This window comes from Mobula birostris, chromosome 14 (assembly GCF_030028105.1).
Source record: "Mobula birostris isolate sMobBir1 chromosome 14, sMobBir1.hap1, whole genome shotgun sequence".
NCBI lineage: Eukaryota > Metazoa > Chordata > Chondrichthyes > Myliobatiformes > Myliobatidae > Mobula > Mobula birostris.
Genome location: NC_092383.1, coordinates 87,268,707 through 87,281,142, shown reverse-complemented (window position 1 = coordinate 87,281,142; position 12,436 = coordinate 87,268,707). Strand labels below are relative to the sequence as shown.

General features: G+C 45.7%; 1 protein-coding gene across 1 annotated transcript in view; it reads right to left on the bottom strand.

Annotated features, from left to right (window-relative positions):
- Nucleotides 1-12,436, bottom strand: part of LOC140209410 (uncharacterized) — a 183,371-nt gene that overhangs the window by 132,193 nt on the left and 38,742 nt on the right. The window contains 1 exon segment of the mRNA XM_072277655.1: nucleotides 9,730-9,829. Coding sequence (XP_072133756.1) covers nucleotides 9,730-9,829 — 100 coding nt within the window.

The following is a 12,436-nucleotide window of genomic DNA, read 5'->3' as shown; positions in this document are numbered from 1 at the left end:
TGGCAGAGTTCCTTTTTGAGGCACTGCTTCTTGAGGATGTCTTGTAAACTGTGGAGTCGAGTATCCGTGATGGGTCTGACTAATTTGACAACTTTCTGCAGCTTACTTTGATGCTGTACAGTATCAGCGTTCCCTCCCGCCCCCCCCCCCCCACCCCCGGCCCACATGCCCAAATACCAGACAGTGACGCAGCCAGTCAGAATGCTCTCCACAGTACATATGTAGATATTTAGGTGACATACCAATTCTTCTCAAAATCCTAATTAAATACAGCCACTGTCTTGCCTTCTTCACAGCTGCATCAATTTGCTGGGGTCAGATTACGTCCTCAGAGATACTAATGCCCAGTAACATGAAATTGCTCACTCTCTACACTTCCAATCCCCCTACGGTGTGTGTACCCTCCTCTTAGCTTTTCTCAAGGCCACAATCAGTGAGTGCAAGGATGTTGCCACAACACCTCTCCACTTGCTGGTATATCTACTCCTGCACACCCTCTCATTTCCACCTGATATTCTGCCAACAATGGGTGTATCGTCAGCAAATTTATAGATGACATTTGAGCTGTGCCTAGCCACTCTGTCACGGGTGTAGAGAGAACATGAGCAGCGAACTAACCACACGTCCCTGAGGTGAACCACTGTCGATTGTCAGTGAGGTGGAGTTGTTATTTCCAGATTGAGGTCTTCCATTTGCAGAGGGAGGTACAGAAGCCCAGGTTCTATAACTCTTCAAAAAGCACTGTGGGAATGACGGTGTTAAACATTGAGCTATAGTGAATAAATAGTATGCTGACATAGGTATTTTATTGTCCAGGTGATTCAAGGCTGCATGGACAGCCAATGAGATTGCATCCACTATAGATCTATTGTGGCAATAGGCAAATTGCTGTGGTGCAGGTCCTGGCTGAGGCAGGAGTTGATTCTGGCCATGACCAGCTTCTCAAAGTACTTCATCACGTAGATGTGAGTGCGACTGGACGATAATCATTCAGCCAGCTCACACTGGTGTTCTTGGGCACTGGTAAAATTGTTGCCCTTTCGAAGCAAGTGGGAATTTCTGGCTGTAGCAATGAGAGATTGAAAATGTCTTTTAACTTTTTCAATCTCTCGAAATTTCTTGAGTGGACAAAAAGAAACTGCTTCGCAAACAACTTTCTGGAGCAACTCACAAAGCAATGGAGGAAATCAGTTGGTCAGCCAACATCTGTTGCAGTTTCAGGTCGGAAACCTATGTCAGGTCAATAACCTCAGCCGTCCCATCCCCTGACAGATGCTGAAGTCCTGACCCACCGAGTTCCTCCAGCTGATAGTTTGTCACTCCAAATTCTGGAGTCCACAGACCTTTGTATCCTCAAAATCTTTTCAATATTCAGAGTGAATATCCTGGCTGTGCTGGTGAATATCCATCCCTTTACAAAGACACCAATCAGACATTCACCCCTGTTTGTGGTCAGAAGGTAGTAGGATTGGCAGTCACCAGTGTTTGGCTTATACCCTTGTCGCGGAACAGTTGCATCTTCAATGCGTGGCTTCTAACGGTATCTCCCAGCTTTTTACTCAGCTTCTTCCTCAGATCCCAACTTTTCCAAGGACATTCAGTGCATGTATTCCCCTGAATGGTGAGAGACCGCGGACTGAGGGAGACAAGAGACACCGTCTACTTCTTGGGGAGCAGGGTGAGGGGAGTGGTCATTGAGGGCAGTTGATTTCTATTCACCTGAAATTTGAGGGCAGGAGAATGTACTATATATACAGAAAATGTTGAATCCCAAAATAACATTAGGGTCTTCATACATTCTGGTTTTGTTCTTGGCAAAAACGGACATTGACATATGTCACCAGAATTTCCTGTCAATAAAAAATGAAATATTCAGTCCCACTTCTGTTCTCCTGGAGCAGGATCATAGAACTTATGACTTAAGAGGCCATTCAGCCCTTTCTTCAGTACTGGTTGAAGAAGCGCTGTATGTTCTGGTCCTCCCTCTAACACTGGGCCCTTTGCCCGGCAGGTGACAGCACTTCAGATACACCTTCCAGGCTCAGTTTACTGTGCTGAAGGTTCCTGACTCTACCAACTGTTCAGGAAGAGCATTTCAGAATGCTACCGCTTACTCACTTCTCCATGGATCATCACCTTGTGGTGGTGGAGAGGCTTGTGATTTCCTGACATCCTGGGAGCGATGCCATCCGGTATGGTCCTCCATGGCAGAAAGGTCAAGGGGGAAGTTCCAGTCAAAGATCAATCTAAACAAGACCTTGACAGTGGAGCCAATGAAAGATGACTAGTAGTGTTCCATAATGATCTGTGCTGGAACCAGTTATTTTTACTTTATATGTCAATGACCACTTATTTTTCCTGTTTCATTCCTGTAGAATTTGATAGCATGCCTGCAGGGTTAGTGCTTTGTTCAGGGTGTCAGATGTGGGAATCCTGGGAGACTTCCAGCCTCCCTGATGGCCGCATCTGCGCCAGGTGCACCGAGTTGCAGCTCCTCAGAGACCTTGTTAGGGATCTGGAGCTGCAGCTTGATGACCTACTGCTTATCAGGGAAAGTGAAGAGGTGATAGACAGGAGCTACAGGGATATAGTCATCCCTAGGCTACAGGGGTCAGAAAGCTGGGTCACTGTCAAGAGAGGGAAGGGAAATGCCTGGATATTGGAGAGCACCCCTGTGGCTGTCCCCCTCAGCAACAAATATCTTGTTCTGGATGCTGTTGAGGGGGATGACCTGACCAGGGATGCCCACGGTGACCGGGTCTCTGGCACTGAGCCTGGCGCTGTTGTGCAGGAGAGAAGGAGGGAGAAGAGAAATGCAGTAGTCGTAGGGGATTCCATAGTCAGGGGAACAGACAGGAGATTCTGTGAGCCTGACAGAGATACCCGCATGGTGTGTTGCCTCCCAGGTGCCAGGGTACGGGATGTCTCGGATCGGGTCCTGAATATTCTAGAGGGGGAGGGTGAGCAGCCAGTTGTCTTGGTACATGTTGATACCATTGACATAGATAGGACAAAGGAGGAGGTCCTGAAGAGAGATTTCCAGGAGTTAGGAAGGAAGCTGAGAAGCAGGACCTCCAGGGTAGTAATCTCGGGATTGCTACCTGTGCCACGTGCTAACGAGGGCAAGAGTAGTCGGATCAGGCAGATGAATGCGTGGCTGAGAGACTGGTGTAGGGGGCAGTGCTTCAGATTCTTGGATAATTGGGATCTTTTCTGGGGGAAGTATGACCTGTTCAAAAAGGACAGGTTACACCTGAACCCGAAGGGGACCAATATCCTGGCGGGAAAGTTTAATAGAGCTGTTAGGGAGGGTTGAAACTAATTTGGCAGGGGGATGGGAACCGGAATGATAGAGCGGAGGAAGGGGAAAACAGAAATAAATCTAAGATAGTGAGCAGTAAAGATGTCAGGAAAGACAGGCAGGTGATGGGGCAAATTTGTAGCCATTGGGATGAGTTGCAGTGCAATAAAGTTGCAGTGAAATCAAAGCAAAAAGTATCAAATACTGGTCTTAAGGTGTTGTACTTAAATGCACGCAGCATAAGGAATAAGGTGGATGATCTTGTTGTACAGCTACAGATTGGCAGGTATGATATTGTGGCCATCACTGAGACCTGGCTAAAGGATGCATGTCTCTGGGAGCTGAATGTCCAAGGATACACGGTGTATCAGAAGGATAGGAAGGTAGGCAGAGGGGGAGGCGTAGCTTTATTGGTAAGAAATGATATTAAATCATTAGAAAGAGGTGATATAGGATCGGAAGGTGCAGAATGTTTTTGGGTTGAGCTAAGAAATCGCAGGGGTAAAAGAACCCTGATGGCAGTTCTGTACAGGCCTCCAAACAGCTGCAGGGATGTGGACTACAAATTACAACTGGAAATAGAAAAGGCTTGTCAGAAGGGCAGTGTTATGATAATTGTAGGGGATTTTAACATGCGAGTGGATTGGGAAAATCAGGTCAGCAGTGGATCTCAAGAGAGAGAATTTGTAGAATGTCTGCGAGATGGCTTTTTAGAACAGCTTGTTGTTGAGCCTACTAGGGGATAGGCTGTACTGGATTGGGTATTGTGTAATGAACCAGAGGTGAATGGAGAGTTTGAGCTGAAGGAACCCTTAGGAGGCAGTGATCATAACATGATTGAGTTCCCTGTGAAATTAGAAAAAGAGAAGCTGAAATCTGATGTGTCGGTATTTCAGCGGAGTAAAGGAAATTACAGTGGCATGAGAGAGGAACTGGCCAAAGTCGACTGGAAAGAGACACTGGCGGGAAAGACAGCAGAGCAGCAGTGGCTGGAGTTAATGCGAGAAATGAGGAATATGCAAGACAGGTATATTCCAAAAAAGAAGAAATTTTCGAGTGGAAAAAGGATGCAACCGTGGTTGATCATTAATGCCAATGCATTGTCCCAACGTGCACATGAAGAGCTGGACAGGGACAGAGAGTAGGAGAGCATTCCTGCCCCAGGAGTCAAAGCCATGTGCCAGTTTTCCATCACGGTGAAGGCAGAGGAAAGGCAAGGGCGGAATCCAGTGGTAGTTCTTTTGGGAGCTTCTAATGGTGCCACTCCACAGGCTTACTGCATCCTGACTGCTCTCAAGACAAAGCAGTTGCCGGAATTGAGTCCTGGGGAAGTGGCAGCTGCTTAGAGAGATGAGCCATGCATGGGCACCATCTGGTCAGCAGTTGTGGAAGGGGCCATGGCCCAAGTGGACGAGCTGAATCTCTCTGCTACTGAGTGGATGGCCCAGATTGGAGCTGAGGAACCAGATTCGATTACTGGGTCACATCGCCTCCAGACAAGCCTTGGGATTCCCGGCCGGCTCTGCGTGAGAATTGTGAGGATTGTGTTGAAGTCACTGCATGATGACTCCAGTCATCTGAGGGTTGACAAGACTTATGGATTGCTGAAAGATCAGTCCTACTGGCCCCAAATGAAGCCGGAGTTCAATGAATACAGCAAGTCGTGCATTCGATACACATGGCGGAAGATGCTGCCTACGAGGGCCGTTCCATTGTCCCACTTACAGAGTGCGGGGTCACGTGACCGGGTGTGTATGGATTTCCTATCAACAGAGCCTGGTGCCAGCAACATGTGAATGTCTTGGTCATTACCGATCACTACACCGGATTTGCGCAAGTCTTCCCTACCAAGAATCAGAAGGTGTCCACCATGGCCAAAGTGTTATGGGAGAATTGTATCTTTTATTATGGCCTCCCCAGGCGAATACTGTAAATAGTGATCAGGGACAGGATTTACAGAATAGGCTCATACATGAGTTACTGAGCATACTTGGAGTTAAGAAGTCAGGGACTAAGCCTTATCACACACAGGGTGATCCGCAGCACGAGAGGCTCAATTGGATCTTGCTAGACATGCTCGGAACCTTGGAAATTAGTTAAAAAGGACAAGTGGAGTCAACATACTGAACGTCTGGTCCACTGCTACAACTGTACACAGAACGAAGCTGCCGGGTACCTGCCGTATTATCTGATATTTGGGCGTGAAGCGAGGTTTCCCGTTGACCTCTGTTGTGGGACTAGTGAGGAAGATCTACTACAGCAAACTTATCAGAAGTATGTGTCTGATATGAAGGACACCAGTGGGGTTTCACATGTACGGAGCAAAAACAGATGGGGAGATAGTAAATGCATTCTTTGCATCTGTATTTAGTTGGGAGATGGATACAGAGTCTGTAGAAATGAGGGAAAGTAGCATCAACTTCATGGACCATCTACAGATTACAGAGGAAGAGGTATTTGCTACCCTGAGGCAAATCAGTGTGGATAAGTTCCCAGGACCTGAGAAGATGTTCCCTTGGACACTATGGGAGGGAAGTGTAGAAATTGCCAGGGCCCTAGGAGAGATATTTAAAACATCCTTAGTGACAGGAGAAGTATCAGAGGATTGGAGGATAACCAATGTTGTTCTGCTGCTTAAAAAAGGCTCTAAATACAAATTAGGAAGTTATGGGCCAGTGCATCTGACATCAGTAGTGAGAAAGTTATTGGAAAGTATTCTAAGGGACCGGATATATTAAGTATTTGGATAGACATGGACTGATTAAGGATAGGCAGCATGGCTTTGTGCATGGTAGGTCGTGTCTAATTAGCCTTATAGAGTATGTCAGGGAAGTTACCAGGAAAGTGGATGAAGACAAAGCAGTGGACGTTGTCAGCATGCATTGAGTTAAGCATTTAACAATATTCCGTATGGGAGGCTTGTCAAGAAGTTTCAGTCACTTGGCATTCAGGATGAGGTAGTATATTGGATTAGGCTTGTGGGAGAAGCCAGAGAGTAGTAGTATATGGTTGCCTCTCTGACTTGAGGCCTGTGACTAGTAGTGTCCTGCAAGGATGGAAGCTGGGTCCTTTGTTGTTTGTCATCTGTATCAATGATCTGGATCATAACGTGGTTAACTGGATCTGCAAATTTGTAGATGACACCAAGACTGGGGGTGTAGTGGGTAGTGAGGAAGGCTATCATGGCTTGTAGAGGGATCTGCATAAGCAGGAAGATTGGGCTGAAAAATGGCAGAAAGAATTTAATACAGACAAGTGCGATGTTATGCACTTCGGTAGGACCGACCAGGGTAGGTTTTACACAGGGAATGGTAGGGCAATGAGAGTGTGGTAGAACAGAGGGATCTGGGAAAACAGGTACATAATTTGTTGAAAGTGGTGTCACGGGTAGATAAAGTTGCAAAGAAAGCTTTTGGCACATTGGCCTTCATAAATCAATGAGTACAGAAGATGGGATGTTACATTGAAGTTGTATAAAACGTTTGGAAGGGCTAATTTGGAGCATTATGTACAGTTTTGGTCACCCATCTGCAGGAAAGATGTAAACAAGTGTAACGTGCTGTGAGGTTTCACTGCTAATGTAATAGTTTCTCTGTAGCAGTGTTTGGGTTATGACTAGAGATAACGGGGCCTTGGAATGAGGGATGTTGTTGTTTTTTGTGGTGCTGGGAGAAGGGATTTTGTGGTCTTTTGACAAGGAGAGATGAGGAGAGAAGACGCAAATGGAGAGAGGTGGCGGACTGCCGGACGGAGTCGATTTGGAGCGAGGTTCCGAGGATCAGTTTTGCTCGGGGCAGGTCAACGGAAAACCAGTGGATTGAACAGTGAGCTCCAACATTGCGCACTAGACTGTTTCATGAGAATGGGCCCTTTTCTTTGTTTTGTTTCTTTACTAATTAAGAATTATAAAGCACAATCATTTAATTGCATATTGTGTACTGTTTGTTATTTCGTGGTACTGATTTGTAATGGGGACACATCACACAGCATCCACCCAATTGAGATTTCTTAAGTTATGACGGGCCAGGGGGCTATCATCTTCTAGATTAAGCCGCTAGCTGAAGCGAGTTACACAAGGTTGAAAGATTGCAGTGAAAATTTACAAGGATGTTGCCAGGGCTGAAAGACCTGAGTAACAGGGAAAGATTGAACAAGTTAGCACTGCATTCTTTAGAATGTAGAAGATTGCTAACTTCCAGCAAGATGGTGGTGTAAATGGTCACAGTGGCTTCTATGGGGTCACTAAAAGGTGCTACTGTTGTACCTAAATGTACACCTAATGATCACAAGCTTCTAGTATGCATTAAGAACTCGAAGTACTGCAGGTCTACACCATTAGTGAGTTGCTCACTAGCAGAGGTAATGAAGGAGCCACACAAGGTGCCGCTGCCTGAGTCAATATAGCCGACATGGTCACTTTTCTTGTGATAGCAGGACCCCTTTGGACATTGTTAATCTGGTATGCCACAAGTTCTATTCGCAGATTTATTGGATGTGAGCAGGGGCAGATGGAAAGAGCCGATTCTTTGGCCGTAACGAGGACTAGGCCTGAAACCATGGTGTCGCCTGCTTGCAGCCGCCCGGAATGAGAGAGCAAAGCCGGTGCGCGTCACTGGGAATGGTGTGGCACAGTGTCCAGAATGGAGTCGGAGCTGCCCTCCCAGGATTTCGCTCAGCAGAAGACAAGCTCTGACGTGGCTGACTGCAGATCTTTTAGCGGCATTGAATGGGCTTGGGCCTCAAGCTGCGGGTCTCTTGCTTTTTGGTCATTGGAGTTGAGGCGATCGAGACACTGAGCTACTGGGGTCGGCATAGCTCATCTGTGGGATGGAAGATTTAAAATGGACTGAGGGGTCTGGACTATATACATATATATTTGTCTGGTTGTGTTTTGTATATGTGAGGACTGGGTCTCAAAGCCACGGATTCGCCTACTGGGAGTTGGGTGTCAGGACAAGGACTGGACTTTAAAGCCACAGTGTCACTAAGCGGGTGTTGGGGGCCTGTCAACAGCTGATATCAGTGGGCTGGGGTGTCTGAACTTTTAAAAGACATTTAGATCGGGACATGAATGTGGAGAAAATGGAAGGATATCGATATTGTGCAGGCAGAAAGGATAAGTTGAGTTGGCCATTTGATTACTAATTTAATTGGTTCAGCACAATATTATAGGCTGAAGTATTGTTCTATGTTCTATTTGATCTCCATACAGTCTTTTTCTGCCCCACTAACCATCCAAATGCCCCTGGGGTGAAAATCTTTCCTCCTTCCTGTCAATCACCTGGTCAATTTCACCCCATCTGCTGGTGTCTTTGCCACATACCCTGCATTTGAGTCCACATTGTCAATGAGTACTGAACATCATCGAACATCACGAGCAATCATATCCCCCAAATGCTACTATGTTGATGGCATCTTTTAAGTGGGGCAATGAATGTTTAAGGAAAATATTTCTCAAATTCCCTAACTGAACTCTACAAACATCCCCACCTGGAATTACTCAGTAAAACTATGATTGAAGACAATAAATACCGGCACTGAGCCTCTGCAGGGCGAGCGTCCGTGACAAGCTTTTTAAAAAATGGGTAAAAGGGAAAAATTACAGGGTGCTGCTGAATAAAACAATTGTTCAGAGTTTGAGGAAGTGAATGAGAAGGAACCGGATTCTGAGTGCAAGATCAGACCTCAACCCACACAGAAATGAAGAACAAGACATTTCAATATCAGGAACAGCTGTAAAAACTGCAAAAACTTATTTTTCATGTATAATTCCTATGCTGATTTTAGTGAGTACAAGGCAGCATTAAAATCATGTTTCATGGATGGAAAGGGTGTCTTTGCATTTTATAGTGCAAACTTTTACAAATTAACTGTTCTCTAGGCAGCAACATTCTCTGCCACCATTATCCTCCACACTGGTGCCACACCAGGACCAGGACGTGTACTCAACTCAATACACTTCTCCTGTACACCCACAACTACCCGCCCCTGCCTCCACGAGCCCCGATGCAGGGCCTCCAACGGGAGCACCTTTTTCCTCCATAGATACTGCTGGACCCATACAGTACTCTAAGCATTGTGTCTGTGGTTCCACACCCCAAAAGAGTTGAATCTATTTATGGAGTATTTTCTGTCTTTATATATCTGCACATACTTTACCATCTCTGCTACTGAAACAGAGCACTAGACCCGAATTAACACTGATCATTTGAATGACAAATAAACGGCAGATGTTGGAAATCTGAGACAAAAACAGAACGTGCTGGGAATACTGTGTATGTCAGGCTGAATCTCTGGGAAGTGAAACAGGATCAAAAGGTCTTGGGTCTGAAACATTCACTGTTTCATTTCCACAGGTACAGCCTGACCGGCTGAGTATTTCTTGCATTTACCAGTCTCTGTAACGTCCCGCGCCGGCAGTCACTCACCAGGCAGTGAGCAGATGAGAAGAATCGGAATCCACATTGTTCTGTTGGCAGTGACCAACCGGGCAGCACTTGTCTGTCGCTCAGCTCTTCGCTCTAAGAACTAAATAAATGACTCAGACAAATAGGACGTGGAAATTGAATGAGGAAGGAGGAGGCAACAGGAAGCTGAGTTGTGAAACCACAGTGAGCCAGAGGCTGAAATCGGGCACCTTAGAATCTGAGACCCCCTCGGTTGAACTAAACAGATGAATCAAATCGAATTTTAACTATCTCATTGAAATGGTGAAGGATAGTTACTGTCAGCAAAACTATTAATAACAGCCTGACTGAAGAGTTAATGGTGACTGTGACAAAAATACTGCTATCACTCCAGTTGAGTATGATGTTTTCCTTATTCCCTTTATGAAGAAACGCCTGTGCGTAACTTTGTTTAACGTGGGGAGGCTGATGCACAATGAAAGTCCCTGACAAATCAGTGTCAGGGAGTGCAGAACAACTGTGGACCTTCTCTGCTGCAGCCCTCCTCCATTGTGATGTATCACCATCTTCTGCCAGCTCCACTGTTGAGAATTTGTTGGATCGCTCTTTGACTGGAAACGCCCCTTTGACCATACTGCCATTGGAGACCGACCAGGAACTAAGCTGATGACAGCATCAGAAAATCACAAGCCACTCCATCGCAATGAGGTCACTATCCTCAAAGAAGGGTACCGTGTCTATTGGGAGGGGTTGCTTCAGTCGGCGATACTCCAGAGATCTTACCTGCGGTTTGCACAAAAATCAGGACATGTCCTGCCTCGCCAGGCTTTCCTGGGTGTCAGTCGACTGGGGCAATAACAGGGAGCTGTGCTTTGGTGTCTCCAAACTCACACACGAGCCAGGGCTCTACATAGAGCGTAAGTATAGTCTGGAACTTAACTGGAAACCCGTTCATCTATGGACTGAGTGAGTAAAGTTGAGTGGTGAGAAAATTACAAAGAGTTTTCTGACCCTAACACTGACTGTTTCCACAACCTATGGACTCACTTTCAAGGACTCTTCATCTCATGCTCTCGATTAACTATTGTTTGATGATATTATTTTGTTTTTTTTTTGTGTTTGCACAGTTTGTTGTCTTTTGCACATGGGTTGGTTGTCCATCTTGAGTGTGTTTTTTTCTCATTGAATCTCTGGTGTTTATTTGTATTTACTGCGAATCTGTCACAGAAAATTTCTTTAAAGAAGAAGAGATTTTTTTTCAGTTAGTATGTGGGTTGTATTTTTTTCACTGAGTATGCAGTACTTCTTGCATTGTTTACCTTTTATGTCTAATTGTTTGTCTTTGGATTATCTGCGTTTTTCACTTTGTGTTGCAGGTGTCTCATTTGGGATCATGGAGATTTCAGCCTGTCTTTGCATTTATCACTTTTATTCAATTTGGGATAATTTAATTAGCACGGTATTGTCAATATCTTGCATTGGAGTTGTTGCCTTTGGGGATTAGTCCTTCGTGTGGAAACCTATGTTGTCTGATTGGCACTGAACTCCTACGGGTTCCAGCGTGTATTTGAAGAGTGCTTGCCAATTCCCCTTTGCTTGGTCATTGTGGATACTTGCCTGGTGAAACTCAGACCGAGTTCTTTGCTGTATCAGGTCATTTCAGTTCTTCAAGATTCTCTGTAGTGTGCTTGTTAGTTTTGCTGGTTAATTTATGGAATAAGTCTCTTGTTTTGTTTGGATTGTTGAAATCGCTGTGATTCCTGCACTTGAGTTCGCTAGTGACCCTTTCAGAATGCATTGTGACAGAAATGCACTTTGATACTAAATTTATTTTGAACTTTGAAATCCTTCCTATTTGAACAAGACCTTCCCATGGGAACAAATTCCATCTGAAATCCAAGGCTCAGAAAGCCCACCAGTGAGAACAAAGCTGGACAATGAGAGCAAGCCCCACTCACGAGGAGAAGCCTCGTCCATGGCCTCGGCCCTGCTCATACCTACAGTTTTCAGCCATCATAAGTCCCTCTCCTGATCTGTTCCCTGTCCACCGGCCATCAGAGAGTCAGGTGCGGTACTATGCCGTCTGCCACGGGGATCCCTGCAGCCAACATGCAGCCTACATCTGGCAGAGCCAACAGCAGGAATGGTCACCATTAGGGAATTACCGAATGGGTTTGAAAAGCTTGTGCCCTTCCATCCTAATTGATGTTAACTTTACCATGTAGCGGCTATCATAACACTATTACAGCTCCAGTGACCCAGGTTCAATTCCCACCACTGTCTGTAAGGAGTTTGTACATTCTCCCTATGACCATGTGGGTTTCCTCTGGGTGCTCCAGTTTCCTCCCACATTCCAAAGACACACGGGTTAGCAGGTTCATTAGGCAGTGAATTCTTGTTGGGCTGGATATATCCCTAAATAAAATAAAATAAAAAATAAAAATTGTCCAGCTGAGAGTGGGCAATGCCTCCTGAGACACTAGATGTCCTGCTGGTGATTTTGAACACCTCACATTGAAGGGTCCCAATCCAAAACATCAGCTTGCCATTTCTCACTGTAGACACTGCCTGGTCTGCTGAGTTCCTGCAGCAGTTTGTGTGTGGTTCTGGTTGTGGGCAGGGTCCGGGTAAGGAGGAATTCCCAGAGTGGGCAGGTCCCTGTAACAATTGGGATGTCGAACTGGCTGAACAGATTCAGCAGAGTGGGAAGACTTTGAAGAAATTTACT